The 15,174-nt window shown below is 39.4% G+C and overlaps 1 protein-coding gene across 1 annotated transcript in view; it reads right to left on the bottom strand.

The window, feature by feature from the left end:
- BUB1 (BUB1 mitotic checkpoint serine/threonine kinase) overlaps positions 1-15,174 on the bottom strand; it is a 41,767-nt gene that overhangs the window by 5,551 nt on the left and 21,042 nt on the right. The window contains exons 18-20 of the mRNA XM_060027696.1: positions 11,032-11,119; positions 6,419-6,654; positions 5,123-5,266 (exon numbers count right to left, since the gene is read on the bottom strand). Of these exons, the coding sequence (XP_059883679.1) occupies positions 5,123-5,266; positions 6,419-6,654; positions 11,032-11,119 (468 nt within the window). The remainder of the gene's footprint in view (positions 1-5,122; positions 5,267-6,418; positions 6,655-11,031; positions 11,120-15,174) is intronic.

The following is a 15,174-nucleotide window of genomic DNA, read 5'->3' on the forward strand; positions in this document are numbered from 1 at the left end:
TATGTGGCTGGAAAAAGAAACTGTGAGCTTGACAAATATGCCAACAGAAACTTCCAACACTGAAATGCAAAGAGAAAAATAAAATGAAAAAGATAGAATGTTCAAGAACTATGGGACAACTACAAAAGGGGTAACAAATGTGTAATGGGACACTAGGATGAAGAAGAAAAAGAGAACAGAAGACATAGCTGGGGTAACGATGGCTGAGAAATTTCCAAAATCAATGACAGAAACCAAATCACAGATCCGGGAATTTCAGAGAACGCCAAGCAGGAAGAATACCAAAAAGCTACATCTAGGCATGTCATGTTCAAACTGCAGAAAATCAGACAAGGAGAAAATATTGAAAGAAACCAGAGGAATAAAACCACCTTACCTATAGAGGAGCAAGCATAAGAATCACACTGACTTCCCTTCAGAAACCATACAAGCAAGAAGAGAGTGGAGTAAGTGTTGAAAGAAAAAAAAAAAGCCAAAAAACCACAAACCAAGAATTCTTCCCTTTCAAAAGTGAAGAAGAAATAAAGACTTCATTAGACAAACAAAAATTAAGGCAATCTGTCACCAGTAAACCTGCCTTGCAGGAAATGTTAAAAGAAGTTCTGGGGGGTGGGATGAATTGGGAGATTGGGATTGACATATATACACTATTGATACTATGCATAAAATAGATAACTAATGAGAACCTAACATATAGCACAGGGAATTCTACTCAATGCTCTGTGGTGACCTAAATGGGAAGGAAATCCAAAAAAGAGGGGATATATTGGGTTGGCCCAAAAGTTCATTCGTTCCGTAACATCGTATGGAAAATCCCGAATGAACTTTTTGGCCAACCCAATATGTATACGTATAGTTGATTCACTTTGCTGTACGGCAGAAACTAACACAACGTTGTAAAGCTTAAACGCTGTAAAGCTTAAATGTTAAACGTTGTAAAAATTAATAAAAGAGAAAAAAAGAAGTTCTTCAGAGGGAAGGAAGATGATACAGGTCAGAAACTCAGATCAGAAAAGTATAGGAAAAGGAATAAATGAAGATAAAGTAAAATCTTTTATTTATTTATTTTTTATTCTTAATTGATCTAACAGATAGCTGTTCAAAATAATAATAGCAACAATGTGTTCAGTAAGCACAGCCTGTGGGTAAGTGAAATGAGTGAGAGTAATGCCATAAGGGGGAAGAGGGAGGAATTGGTAACATTCTGTTATAAGGGACTTGTGCTATTTGTGAAGCAGTATAGTGTTATTGGAAGGTGGACATGGATTACTTGTAAATGTACATTGCAAGCTCTAGGGCAACCACTAAAAAAAGTAAAGAAAGAAGTATAATTGATATGCTAAGAGAAGAGAGAAAATAGAATCACATAATTAAAACCAGAGAAGGCAGAAAGAGAGTGAAAGACAAAAAAGGAAATGAAGAAGAAGGGCAATAAATAGAAAACAGTAACAAATATAGTAGATATTAATCCAACTATATCACAATAGATAAAAAATACAAGACCCAACTATATGTTGTCTACAAGAAACACACCCTAAATATAAAGACACAGAAAAAATAAAAGTAAAGGCATGGAGAAAGATATGTCACGCTAACATTAATCAACAGAAAGCTGGTGTAGCTATATTAATTTTACACAGAACAGACTTAAGAGTAAGGATAAAGAAAGGCATTACATAATGATATAGGGCTCAGTTCTCCAAGACATAACAATCCTTAATGTGTATGAGCCTAAGAACAGAGCATCAAAATAGGCAAAAATTGACAGACTTGCAAGGAGAATAAATCAATTCACTATTATAGTTGGAGATTTCTACATCCCTCTATCAGCAATTGACAGATCCAACAGGCAGAAAATCCTTAAGGGCATGGTTGAACCGAACAGCACCACCACCAATCAACTGGATCTAATAGACATTCATGAAATACTTAATTTAACAACAGTGGAATATACATTCTTTTCAAGCTTCCATGGAACAGTAACCAAGAAAGACCACATTCTAGGCCATAAAACACAACTTCACCAAATTAAAAAAAAAAAAAAGAAAGAAAGAAATCATACAAAGTATACACTCAGATCACAGTGGAATTAAGCCGGTAATCAATAACAGAAGGATAGCTGGTAAGTCCCCCAAAACTTGGAGATTAAATAACACACTTTGAAAATATAATTTATTGAAATTGTGAGATGTGGAAAATGCAGTATTAGAAACTTATAGCATTGAATGCATATGTTAGAAAAGAAGATCTAAAATCAATAATCTTAGTTTCCACCTTAGAAAACTGGAAAAAGAAGAGCAAATTAAATCCAAAGTAAGCAGAAGAAAAGGAAAAATAAGAATCAGAGTAGAAATCAACAAAATTTAAAACTGAAAATCAGTAGAGGAAATCAATGAAAACAAAAGTTGGTTCTGTGGGAAAAAAAGTTGGTTCTTTGAAAACATCAATGAAATTGATAAGCTTCTGCCAGGCCAACTAAGAAAAATTAGGGAGGACACATATTACTAATACCAGAAATGAAAGAGGGGGCATCACTACAGATCCTACGGACATTAAAAGGATAATAAAGGAATACTATGAACAGTTAGTTCTATGCCACATGTACCAAAAATGAATAAGTGGAATTTGAAATTAAAAACACAATACAATTTACATTAGCAACGCCCCCCCAATGAAATATTTAAGTATAAATGTAACAAAAAATGTACAAGGTCTACATGAGGAAAACTATAAAACTCTGATGAAACAAATTTAAAAATCTAAATATATGGAGAGATATTCTATATACACAGATAGGAAGACATAGCATTGTGAAGTTCTTCCAAACTTGATCTATAGATTCAATGCAATACCAAGCAAAATCCCACGAAGTCATTTTTGTGGATTATGACAAACTAATTCTAAAGTTTATATGGAAAGGCAAAAGAATCAGACAGCCAACACAGTATTGAAGGAGAACAAATTGGAGGACCGACACTACCCAACATCAAGACTTACTATAAAAGCTACCAAAATCAGGACAGTGTGGTATTGGTGAATAGGCGAATACATTAATGAAACAGAGGAGAGAGCCCAGCAATAGACCCAAACAAATATAGTCAATTGATCACTGACAAAAGACTAAAGGCTATTCAATGCAGGAAAGATAGTCTTTTCAACAAATGGTGACGGAACAACTGAACATCAACATGCAAAATGAATCTAGACACAGATCTTACACCTTTGACAGAAGTTAATTCAAAATGGTTCATAGATCTGAATATATAACACAAATCTACAAAATTCCTAGCAGATAACGTAGGAGACTATCTAGGTGACCTTGGGTTTGCTGATGACCTCTTGGATACAACACCCAAAGCATGATCCGTGAAAGGAAAAAAGTGATAAACTGGACTTGATTAAAATTGAAAACTACTCCGCAAAAAACACAGCTAATAGAATGAAAAGACAAGCCAGAGGCTGGGGGAAAATCTTTGTAAAACAACTGATAAAGGACCACTGTATAGCCAAAATATACAATGAACTCTTAATAAGAAAACAAACAACCTGATTGAAAAATGGGCAAACGATCTGAACATAAATCTCAGGAAAGAAGGTATTCAGATGGCAAATAAACATATGAAAAAATGTTCAACATCATACATAATTAAAGAATTGCAAATTAAAGACAATAGTGAAATACCACTGCACATCTACTAGAATGGCTAAAACCCCAAACACTGACAATACCACATGCTGACAAGAATGTGGAGCAACAGAATTCTCATTCATTGCTGTGGGAATTCAAAATGGTACAAACCCCCTTGGAAGACAGTTTGGCAGTTTCTTACAAAAGTAAACATAGCCTTAACTATATGATCCAGCAATCACACTCCTTAGTACTTACTCAAATGAACTGAAAACTTACGTCCACACAAAAACTGTACAGGAATGTTTACAGCAGCTTTATTCATCATTGCCAAAACTTGGAAGCAACCAAGATATCCTTCAATAGGTGAATGGATAAATAAACTATAGTACCTTCCCACAATGGAATACTCCTCAGAGATGAAAAAGAAAGAGCTATCAAGTCATGAAAAGACATGGAGAAAACTTAAATGCATATTGCTAAGCAAAAGGAGCCAATCTGAAAAGTCTATATACTGTAATGATTACAACTATGTGGGGACGGCAGTAGGAGATTAGTGGTTGCTAGGGTTTCAGGTAGAGGGAGGAAGGGATGAATAGATGAAGTGCAGGGGTTTAGGGCACTGAAACGGTTCTGTATGATACTGTAATGACAGATGCATGTCATTACACATCTGTCAAACCCCACAGAATGTACAACACAAAGAATGAATCCTAATGTAAACTATGAACTGTAGTTAATAATAATGTATCAATATTGGCTCATCAACTTTAACAAATGTACCACACCGATGCAATATGTTAATAATAGGGGAATCTGTGTGTGTGTGTGTGTGTGTGTGTGTGTAAAGTATATTATGAGAAGTCTTGCTCCCACTGTTATCCACATCTACCCTGTTTCCCCTTCCACTAACAATTAACCACTTTTATTAGTTTTGAGTACCCTTCAAGTGTTCTCTGGAAATACTATCAAATATGAATATATATTATCTTGCCCCTTTTTAAGAAATAAAAAGCAGCATATAACACTAGTCTGCCCTTTCACTTAGCAGCATGTTTTGGAGATCATTCCCTAGCTGCACAGAGTGAGCTGTAGTTTACTGTAGAGATGTCGCATAATTTATTTAAGCAGTCCCCTTAGATGCCTATGTTGTTTCCAATCTGTTGCTTTACACACACCCTTACTTTGAATATATCCAAGTGTATCTGCAGGAAATTCTTAAAAGTGGATGTCTGGGTCTAAAAGTATATGCATTTTAAATTTTGATAGATATTGCCAAATTGCCCTTTATAAGTTATAGTCCCAACAGCAATCGAAATCCTACAGTCATGCCTTAACAAAATGTTCTCATCTTAATACTACAGATAAAACTTTTTACTGGAAGTGGGAGAGGGGGCGGAGGGGTAGGGATGAGGGCGGTGCCAGGAGGAATAAACATCAACTTCCCACAGAGAAAAATAGAGTTTAAAGTTTTATTACCCATATGGTTCTTACCCAGTTGAAATTCAGTCTTGGGTTTGATGGCTGGAAGTTTACATTGCCATTCGTAAGTATTTGCATAGGAACTCACTGGTTTAGAAAGCCCGGATAAAAGTTTGACAATCAACTCATCATCCCAGGGATTCTCAACAGTGAAGTCTTAAAGGAACAGGAACAAAAAGGAAAAGGAATTCAGTATCCAAGACTTTCACCAAATAAATCATAGACAAAGCAAGTGGAGACATTCATTAAATAAGCTTTCAAAAGCCTTATCTTTAAAGAGCATTGATTCAAATAATAAAGAACCATTTTCAAAAGTCAAAATGGGTACTTCTGCACAGTTCATTATCTGTCATTTTAGATCTACAAATTTAAATCAATATTCAGTTGGGACAAAGGAAATTAACACCAAGGGCATCTATTCTAGATTTTGCCTTTAACACAATTATGGGTACATGTCTTAAAGGCAAACTTGGAGATTAGTTACTTCTAACACAACCATATATGTATTCTTTAAATTGCTTTCCACTTCTATTTATAAAACATGCTGCCTTTTAACACATACTACCTACATGCAATTTGTCTGTATGAGATATACTTTGGGTCCACAAAGACACAAAGAGAAACCGTTTCGAAAGGGAAGAAAAAAGTTTCTGCCCAATTTAGAATGTTATAAAAAATTCTATTAGTGGCAGTTATCAAAGACTAATCCAACATGACTGATATTTACTAGTGCTAAGCAGATGCGGGACACTTTTCTGAGCCCTTGATGTTTACTCACTTGGTCCTAACAGTAAGACCCTAAAGTAGGTACTGCCAACCCCTCCACTTTATAGAAAACAGGGCCACAGAGAATTGAAATAATCTTGGCCAAGATCACAAGACAGCCTAAGATGGAGAGCTAGGATTAGAATCTAGCTAGTCTATCTCCAGAGTCTGTGCTCTTGTCCACTGTTAAGATTGTTTCTGTGTAACCTTGGGGTGGGGGTGGGGTCCTTTAACTCTGAGCCTGTTTACTTTTCTGTAAAATGGGGATAACAGTATTAGATTAAACGCCTGGCATAATGGGCCCTCCAATTCCAGTTCTCTTTTCCAACAGTAGTTATTTTGATACCTTTTAAAATTAAAACAAATTAATTAGTCCTTCAAGTATGTTACTGTTGTATGCTCGGTGACACAGCATGCAAGTTTGTCTGAGCTTGCGTTCAACAGCATTCAAGGCCCTGCTCTTTGAGCTTCTTTCATGGAATAGCTTTTAACAGGTTATTGTCCTTATTCAGGGAACAATTAAGAATGAGCATCTGTTCACACCTGGAGCGTCGATATTCCCAAGCAAGCCTGTCTGCATTGGTTCTGCCTGGAACCTGGCATTGGCGTCTGCTGGATCCTCTGCAGGGGCAAAGTCAGGGTCTGTGAGTTTACAGGCCTTGAGGCCCCACTCTGCCTCGCTGGTCAGCACAGCTGCAGCAGGTTGGCTCAGACGGAGCAAGGATGCTGAAGAGACATCTGTGGGGAGCGCTGGTTCTGAGCTTTTCTCTTCAATCGGACTGGATGTGTTAAAGGGACAAGATAAACACACATGATTACAAGCTTTATTGGGTTTGAACACATAAAAATCCCACAAAACAGTTTCCTTTTCATTCTAGGAGATTTCAAAACTGCTTCACAAAGAGTTTATTAAAGCATTTTCTTCATACAAACAAATATATGCAGATACACAGCTCGTACAATATGAATAGAAATAAAATAAAAAACGTGGTAATATATTAAATAGGTGAGGTGACACATTGGATATTCTTTAGTAGGAGATGTTGGTAGGAAAGGGTTTATTTTCTCAAGTTGTCTTCTAAGCATCACTACTGTAATAGGGACTGAAGATTTTATTCCAAAAATGGTTTCTTTTATAACACTGAAACAAACAGAAAATGTCAGCCATAGTCCAACAACCGAACACCAGTACATTTCTACACACGCACGCGCACACACACACACACACACAGTCGATTCTCATTCCTCAAGGATTCCATACCTGTGAATTCACCTACATGAAAATATTTATTTGTTACCCCAAACAACACTCATGGTGCTTTTGCTGTCATCTCAAGACGTGCAGAACAATGAAAAATTTGAGTCACTCAACATTTATGTTCCCAGGTGAGGTCGAGCAAGGTGACGCTCTGCCTTCTCATTTCGGCTCATACTGTAAACAGTGTCCTTTCACAGTATAGTTAGCGATGTGGGGTGTTTCTTTTTCTTGCATTTTTGTGCTTTTAGTTGGTGATTTAGCTGTTTAACTGTTCCCCAAGTGCAGTGCTCAAGTGCTGTCTAGCCTTCCTAAGTGCAAGAAGGCTGTGACGTGTCTTGTGGAGAAAATATGTGTTGGATAAGTTTTGTTCAGGCATGGGTTACAGCGCTGTTGGCCATGAGTTCAATGTTAATGAATCAATAGTATATATTAAATAAGTGTTTTTTTAATATAAATTTATTTATTTTATTTATTTCTTTTTGGCTGTATTGGGTCTCGTTGCTGCACATGGGCTTTCTCTAGTTGCGGTGAGTGGGGGCTACTCTTCGTTTCAGTGCGCGGGCTTCTCACTGCGGTGGCTTCTCTTGTTGCGGAGCATGGGCTCTAGGTGCATGGACCTCAGTAGTTGTGGCTCGTGGGCTCAGTAGTTGTGGCTTGCGGGCTCTAGATCGCAGGCTCAGTAGTTGTGGCGCACAGGCTTAGTTGCTCCGTGGCATGTGGGATCTTCCCAGACCAGGGCTCGAACCCGTGTCCCCTGCATTGGCAGGCAGATTTTTAAACACTGAGCCACAAGGGAAGCCCTAAATAAGTGTCTTTAAACAAAGTGTTGTGACCACAGGCCTGTAGGATCCTAACTGTGTATTTCCCCTAGAAGCAATGGGTCAGTATTTGCTAATTCAGTGTTTGCAGTGATTTTATAGAAAAGAACCAATGCAAATAACACGTTTGGACTGTACATACGTCTCCACACACATATTCTCTCTGCACCTTTAGATCCACATATCTACAAACAGATGCACGAGTATATATTTTTATACAAATGAATTCATGCAACTTCATGTTGCATTTTTTACTTCTTGACACAGGCATTTTCCTACCATGAATTTTTAAAATAATAAACTAATTTTGGAATTTAGATTTAAAGAAATGTCACAGAGATAAAAGAGAATTCCCATATGTTCCTCACCAATTTCCTCTAGTGTTACCACCTCACATTAAAGTGGCTCTCTTGTCAAAACCAATAAACCAACCTTTGTCATATTACTACTGACTAACCTCCAGACCTCGTTTGGATTTCGCCAGGTTTTCCACAAGGCCCCGTGTTTGCTCCAGGATCCAATCGTGGACACCATGCTGCATTAGTTGTCAGCCTCCTTACTCTCTTCTCTGTGACACTTTCTTAGTCTTTCCTAGTTTCCTAAGACCTTGTCGGTTTTGAGGAGTACTGGCCAGCTATTTTGTAGACTGTCCCTCAATTTGGGTTTCTTTTTTTTTTTTTGTGGTACATGGGCCTCTCACTGCTGCGGCCTCTCCCGTTGTGGAGCACAGGCTCCGGACGCACAGGCCCAGCAGCCATGGCCCACAGGCCCAGCCGCTCCACGGCATGCGGGATCCTCCCTGACCGGGGCACGAATCCACGCCCCCTGCATCGGCAGGCGGACTCTCAACCACTGCGCCATGAGGGAAGCCCTGGGTTTCCCTTGTTTTCCTCCTGGCTAGACTATGAGTATTGGTTTGGGGAGAATATCACAGAGGTGACCCTTCTCCTCCCATGACATCACCATGTGTCATCACGGGTGACGTTAGCCTGATTATTTGGGAAAGGTGGTGTCTGCTGGGTTTCTCCACAGTTCTACTGTGGATTTTAATGCTGTACACCATTTAATCCAGTGGATGTGTGATGAAGTGTAACAATTCCCTTGTTCTTAGATATTGAACATATTTCCAATATTTTGTATTACAACAAAACAGATGTGTTTCCAAACCCATGTACATTGCTACTAGAAACGTGAGTGCCCAAATTATTGTGGGTGCATAAACGATGAATAAAATCCTTTTCCCTTCTCCACAAAACTGTGAATTTTGGTTAACTTTCTAGCTCTTCCCCTTCTCCACTGAAAACTTAAAAGGTAAGGTATCACTGTCATCAATGCTTATGATAAAAAATAGCTGTATCTAGACTGGGAGAATTATGAACATGTGCTGGGAATCCAGATTCGGGCTTCAGGTATAATGATTCTCGCAATGGGCCTGTCCCTGGCAGGGACTCTGGAAACTAAATCTATGGAGTGTTGCAAGAGCCACTGACTCCCTGGGAAGAAGGTTTCGAAGCTAAGGAAGCCTCTGTCCCTGGGTGTCTCCCCACATGAGTCTTGTTTCCTTGCAGCTTAACTGTCACATGCAGTCAAAGACAATAGTTTCTTGGACAGTATTACCCTGCTGGCAACAGTGATTTTTGTCCTATATACATCTAAATTAATCTTATGCCAAGTGTGGTTTATGGTAGTCTTATGAGTCAAAAGTTTAGCTGCACAAAGGAAGATTCCTGGTGGGCAGTAATAGACTATGCCCACTGAGTAAAATTTTAAATTAAAAGGCAAAATCTATTTAATTTGCATTAATTTTATTTCTAGTGAGTTAACCCTTTTCTACATGTTTATTCATTAATTTTTCTTTTGTAAGTTCTGCTCATGTCCTTTAATCCAATCATTTATTTACTGGGGTCTTAGTTCAAGAAGAGGTTTTTGATAATAAGAAGCAGTACAGCATAGTGGTGAGAGCGAGGATTCTGAAATCAGAGATAGGGGTTCAAATCCCAGGGCTGCAAAGTAGAAGCCGTATGGCTTTGGGTCCTTTATTTAGCCCTCTGGATCTGGTTTCCTCATCTATAATGCTGGAAAAGAAAAGTTCCTACAATTAAAGTTATTATAAGGGTTAGTTAAAGGGTGCAGTACATGAAAAGCGTTAAGTGCTGTGCAGGAATATAATAAATACTCAAAAGATTGTAGCTACTTTTAGCGTCTATGACATTCACCAGACTATTCAAATATGGCAGAATTTTACTTCTGCAAAGCATTAGTGTATGTATGGGAAGTCTGCATTTTGCATCAGAACCTAAGAGGCTTAAACATTCTATCTTCTTCCTCTTAAAAGAAAGTTATTAGGACTTCCCTGGTGGTGCAGTGGTTAAGAATCTGCCTGCCAATTCAGGGTACACGCGTTTGATCCCTGGTCTGGGAAGATCTCACATGCCGTGGAGCAACTAAGCCCAAGCACCACAACTACTGAAGCCCCCTCGCCCTAGAGCCCACGCACCACAACTACTGAGCCCATGTGCTGCAACTACTGGAACCCGTGTGCTCCAACTACTGACACGCCTATAGCCTGTGCTCCGCAACAAGAGAAGCCACCGCAATAAGAAGGCCACACACCGCAACGAGGAGTAGCCCGTGCTCATCACAACTAGAGAAAGCCTGTGCGCAGCAACGAAGACCCAATACAGCCAAAAAGAAGAAAAAAAAAAAGTTATTGATTTTCTCAATTATAATGGGTATACAGAAGCAATTAGGTGTTTGCTCAGTTCTGCAATAGTCTTTATATGTCAGTCTTTGGCTGGCAAGAGCATCTGCAGTTCTGCTCCCCAAATCAGTGGAAGTCAGTCACAGGAACAGTTTCCCCAGGGATTTTCTGATACCCCAGCTGCTTCTCTCACTGCCCTGATGTACCAAGTGTCATTTTATTTATATGTACAGACAGTACCTTCTGACTTAAATCTCTGAGTTGATAAAAACTCTGGCAGCCCTTAAAGAAGGGCTGGAATGAGGTATTCCATTACAGCTTAAGAAGCAAGCTAGAATGAAAAGGGAGAGAGACAGGACCACGTGCACCCACACAATACCTGAACTTTCTCTCTTTCAAGGGTTCCACCTTGTTTCTTTCACAAGAATCCAAAGTCACATGGGTGTACTGTTCTGCTACCACATTTTCTGAAATATACAGAAAAGTAGAGATGGGCATTATACACACACATATGATTTTATATGGTTATAAAGTCCAGGATTCCTTTTTACACTGACTTTCATTATAATTTCAAAATAGTATTCCGTGGTAAAATGTACTATGTTTAAAAAATGGGGAAAAAAAAATCACTTAAAAAAATTCTACCGTTATATGTGAGCGTTTCAACCTTATACACCTAATCCATACAGTCCTTCAAGAGAAAAGAGCCCAGAGAGCAGGAGGTCCACCGCGGGAGGATGGCCAGACCACGGGAAGTTACGGGCGGCAGTGCGCACACCCCGTTTGAGGAGAAGCCGATGCCAAGGCCATGGAGCATAAAAGGCTGAAATGCTTGTGGAGGGCGGAGATTTTGGTGTCTTTCAGTCTAACTTGCCTTATTTAGTCAGCGTTTAGTTGACTGAACTGACTCAGAGGTTCACACCAGAAAGCAACCTGGCAATACTTACTATCACTCCCTTTAATTAAAAAAAGAAATCTATCTATGGAGAGACAAACTAGATAGGGCAGAAATACAGAGCATTACTTCTACCAAGTGATACTAATACAATATAGAGCCAACTATTACACTAGATTAAATTTTATCAGATACTGCTTCACTGAACAGGTGCTAACAATTTTTAGTACTAGAACATTAGCTTCTATTTATACAATCAAAGTGGCAAATACACTAAGAAAGGTCAATATTGACTTTATGAAAGACTCTTGACTGTTAAACAGATTAGGTTTTCCAAACTGAAACAACTTTAAATTTTTAGAATTAAAGTAGCAAGTCTGTGATAGCACTTGGCAAATGTCCAAGTTTCAACTAAATCCTCCTTTAAAATTCAGGAAAGAAATATATTTGGTTAGTACAGTAAGAAAAAATGTTTACTCCTTAGTTAAAAACTTTTAGGCCTATAGGCTCAGACTTCACTTTACAATAAGCTTTCATCCAGGGGAATGAAATTCTTTTGCAGTTCTTTCCCTATTCCTTCAGTTAACAACTGCTATTAAAAAAAAAAAAAAACGCCAGCAGTGATAGTGTTTGGCTAGTAAATTAGCAGAAAAAGGTGAAGCAGTCCCAGGTCTCATAGCACAGGCACATTTCAGAGATATCGTGGGTTTGTATCCAGACCACTGCAATAAAGCGAACATCACGATAAAGCGAGTCACACAAATTTTTTGGTTTCCCAGTGCATATAGATATTTTTTTGTTTTGTTTTGTTTTTTGCGGTACGTGGGCCTCTCACTGTTGTGGACTCTCCTGTTGCGGAGCACAGGCTCCGGACGCACAGGCTCAGCGGCCATGGCTCATGGGCCCAGCCGCTCTGCAGCATGTGGGATCTTCCCGGACCGGGGCACGAACCCGTGTCCCCTGCATCGGCAGGCTGACTCTCAACCACTGCACCACCAGGGAAGCCCAGAAATTATGTTTACACTGTACTGAAGTCTTAAGTGTGCAATAGCATCATGTCTAAAAAAACAGTGTGCATACCTCAATTAAAAAAGTTAATTGCTAAAAATGCGAACCATCACCTGAGCCTTTAGGGAGTCAATCTTTTACGACTGGTGGAGGGTCTTGCCTCGATGTTGGTGGCTGCTGACTGATCAGGCTGGTGGCTGCTGAAGGCTGGGGTCATCGTGGCAGTTTCTTAAAATAAGACAACAGTGAAGTCTGCCACATCGATTGACTCTTCCTTTCATGAACGATTTCTCTGTAGCACGCAATGCTGTTTGACAGCATTTTACCCACGGTAGAACTTCTTTCAAAATTGGAGTCAATCCTCTCAAACTCTGCCGCTGCTTTATCAACTCAGTTTATGTAGTATTTTATATCTTTTGTTGTCATCTGCACCGGGAGTAGATTCCATCTCAGGAAACCACTTTCTTTGCTCATCCATGAGAAGCAACTCCTCGTCCATTAACTTTTTATCATGAAATTGCAGCAATTCAGTCACACCTTCTCTCCACTTCTAATTCTAGTTCTCTTGCTATTTCCACCACATCTGCAGTTACCTCCTCCACTGAAGTCTTGAACCCCTCAAAGTCATCCATGAGGGTTGGCATCAACTTCTTCCAAACTCCTGATAATGTTGATATTTTGACCTCTTCCTGTGAATCAGAAATGTTTTTAATGGCATCTAGAATGGTGAATCCTTTCCAGAAGGTTTTCAATTGACTGCCCAGATTCATCAGAGGAATCACTGTCTATGGCAGCTATAGCCTTATGAAATGTATTTCCTTTTTTTTTTTATTTAGGCTGCATCAGGTCTTCGTTGTGGCAGGCAGGATCTTTGCCGTGGCATATGGGCATCTCTCTAGTTGAGGCGCGCGGGCTTGGTTGCCCCACAGCACGTGGGATCTTAGTTCCCTGACCAGGGATCGAACCTGCGTCCCCTGCATTGGAAGGCGGATTCTTTACCACTGGACCACCAGGAAAGTCCCTGAAATGTATTTCTTAAATAATAAGACTTGAAAGTCTAAATTACTCCTTGATCCATGGGCTGCAGAATGGATGTTGTGTTAGCAGGCATGAAAATAATCTCATTGTACATCACCATCGGAGCTCTTGGATGACCAGGTCCATTGTCAATGAGCAGTACTATTTTGGAAGGAATCTTCTGAGCAGTATGCCTTAACAGTGGACTTAACATATTCAGTAAAGCATGTTGTAAACAGATTTGCTGCCATCTGGTTTTGCTGCTCCATTTATAGAGAATAGCCAGAATAGATGAAGCATAGCTCTTATAGGCCCTAGGACTTCTGGAACGGTAAACAGCATTGGCTTCAACTTAAAATCATCAGCTGCATTAGCCCCAACAGGAGAGTCAGCCTGTCCTTTGGAGCTTTAAAGCTAGACCTTGACTTCTCTTCTCTGGCTATGGAAGTCCTAGATGGCATCTTCTTCCAATATAAGGCTGTTTCATCTACATTGAAAACCTGCTGTTTAGTATAACCACCTTCATTAATGATCTTAGCTAGATCTTCTGGATAACTTGCTGCAGTTTCTGCATCAGCACTTGCTGCTTCACCTTGCACTTTTGATAAGGAGATGCCTTATTTCCTTAAACCTCACGAACCAACCTCTGCTACCTTCACACTTTTCTTCTGCAGCTTCCTGGCTCTGGCTTCAGGGGATGTTGTGGCTGCTTTGATCTTCTATCCAGGTCACTCAAACTTTCTCCGTATCAGCAATACGGCTGTTTTGCTCTCTTATCATTTATATGTTCACTGGAGTGGCACGTTTAATTTCCTTCAAGAACTTTTCCTTTGCATCCACATGGTGAAAGAGGCCTACCTTTTGGCCTAACTGGACTTTCGACACGCCTTCCTCACTAAGCTTAATCATTTCTAGCTTTGGGTTGGAAGTGAGAGACGTGCAACTCTTCCCTTCACTTGAACACTTAGAGGCCACTGTAGGGTTATTAACTGGCCTAAATTTCACTATTGTTGTGTCTCAGGGGAGAGGCCCGAGGAGAGTGAGGAAGACAGGGAATGACCAGCGGGTGGAGCAGTCAGGGAACACACACAACAACCATTGACTAAGTTCACCATCTGCCGTGGGTGAGGTTCGTGGCACCCCAAAACAGTCACAATAGTAACATCAAAGACCACTGACAACAGATCACCATAACAAATATAACAATAAGGAAAAGTTTGAAATATTGCGAGAATTACCAAAATGTGACTCAGACACAAAGTGAGTAAATGCTGCTGGAAAACTGGTGCCACTGGGCTGCTTGACACAGCGCTGCCACACACCGTCAATTTGTTTAAAAAAATCCAGTATCTGCGAAGTGCAATAAACAAGGTATGCCTGTATTTATTTTGCAGGATTGTATTTAATAGGTAATAATTATCTGTATTCAATAACTGTGTCATTCATTAAGCTTCAGTTCATATGTATAAAGATCTTTGATATGAGAATGTTATGTCTGGGGAAAATAAGGACCATCTGCGAGTTTTATCAGATCACTAAAAAAATTTTTAAATATGATTTTCCGAGGATAGTACTTGGCTACATCTCTAAAGTAATAAAATT

The sequence above is a fragment of the Delphinus delphis genome, chromosome 12 (genome assembly GCF_949987515.2).
Source record: "Delphinus delphis chromosome 12, mDelDel1.2, whole genome shotgun sequence".
Taxonomy (NCBI): domain Eukaryota; kingdom Metazoa; phylum Chordata; class Mammalia; order Artiodactyla; family Delphinidae; genus Delphinus; species Delphinus delphis.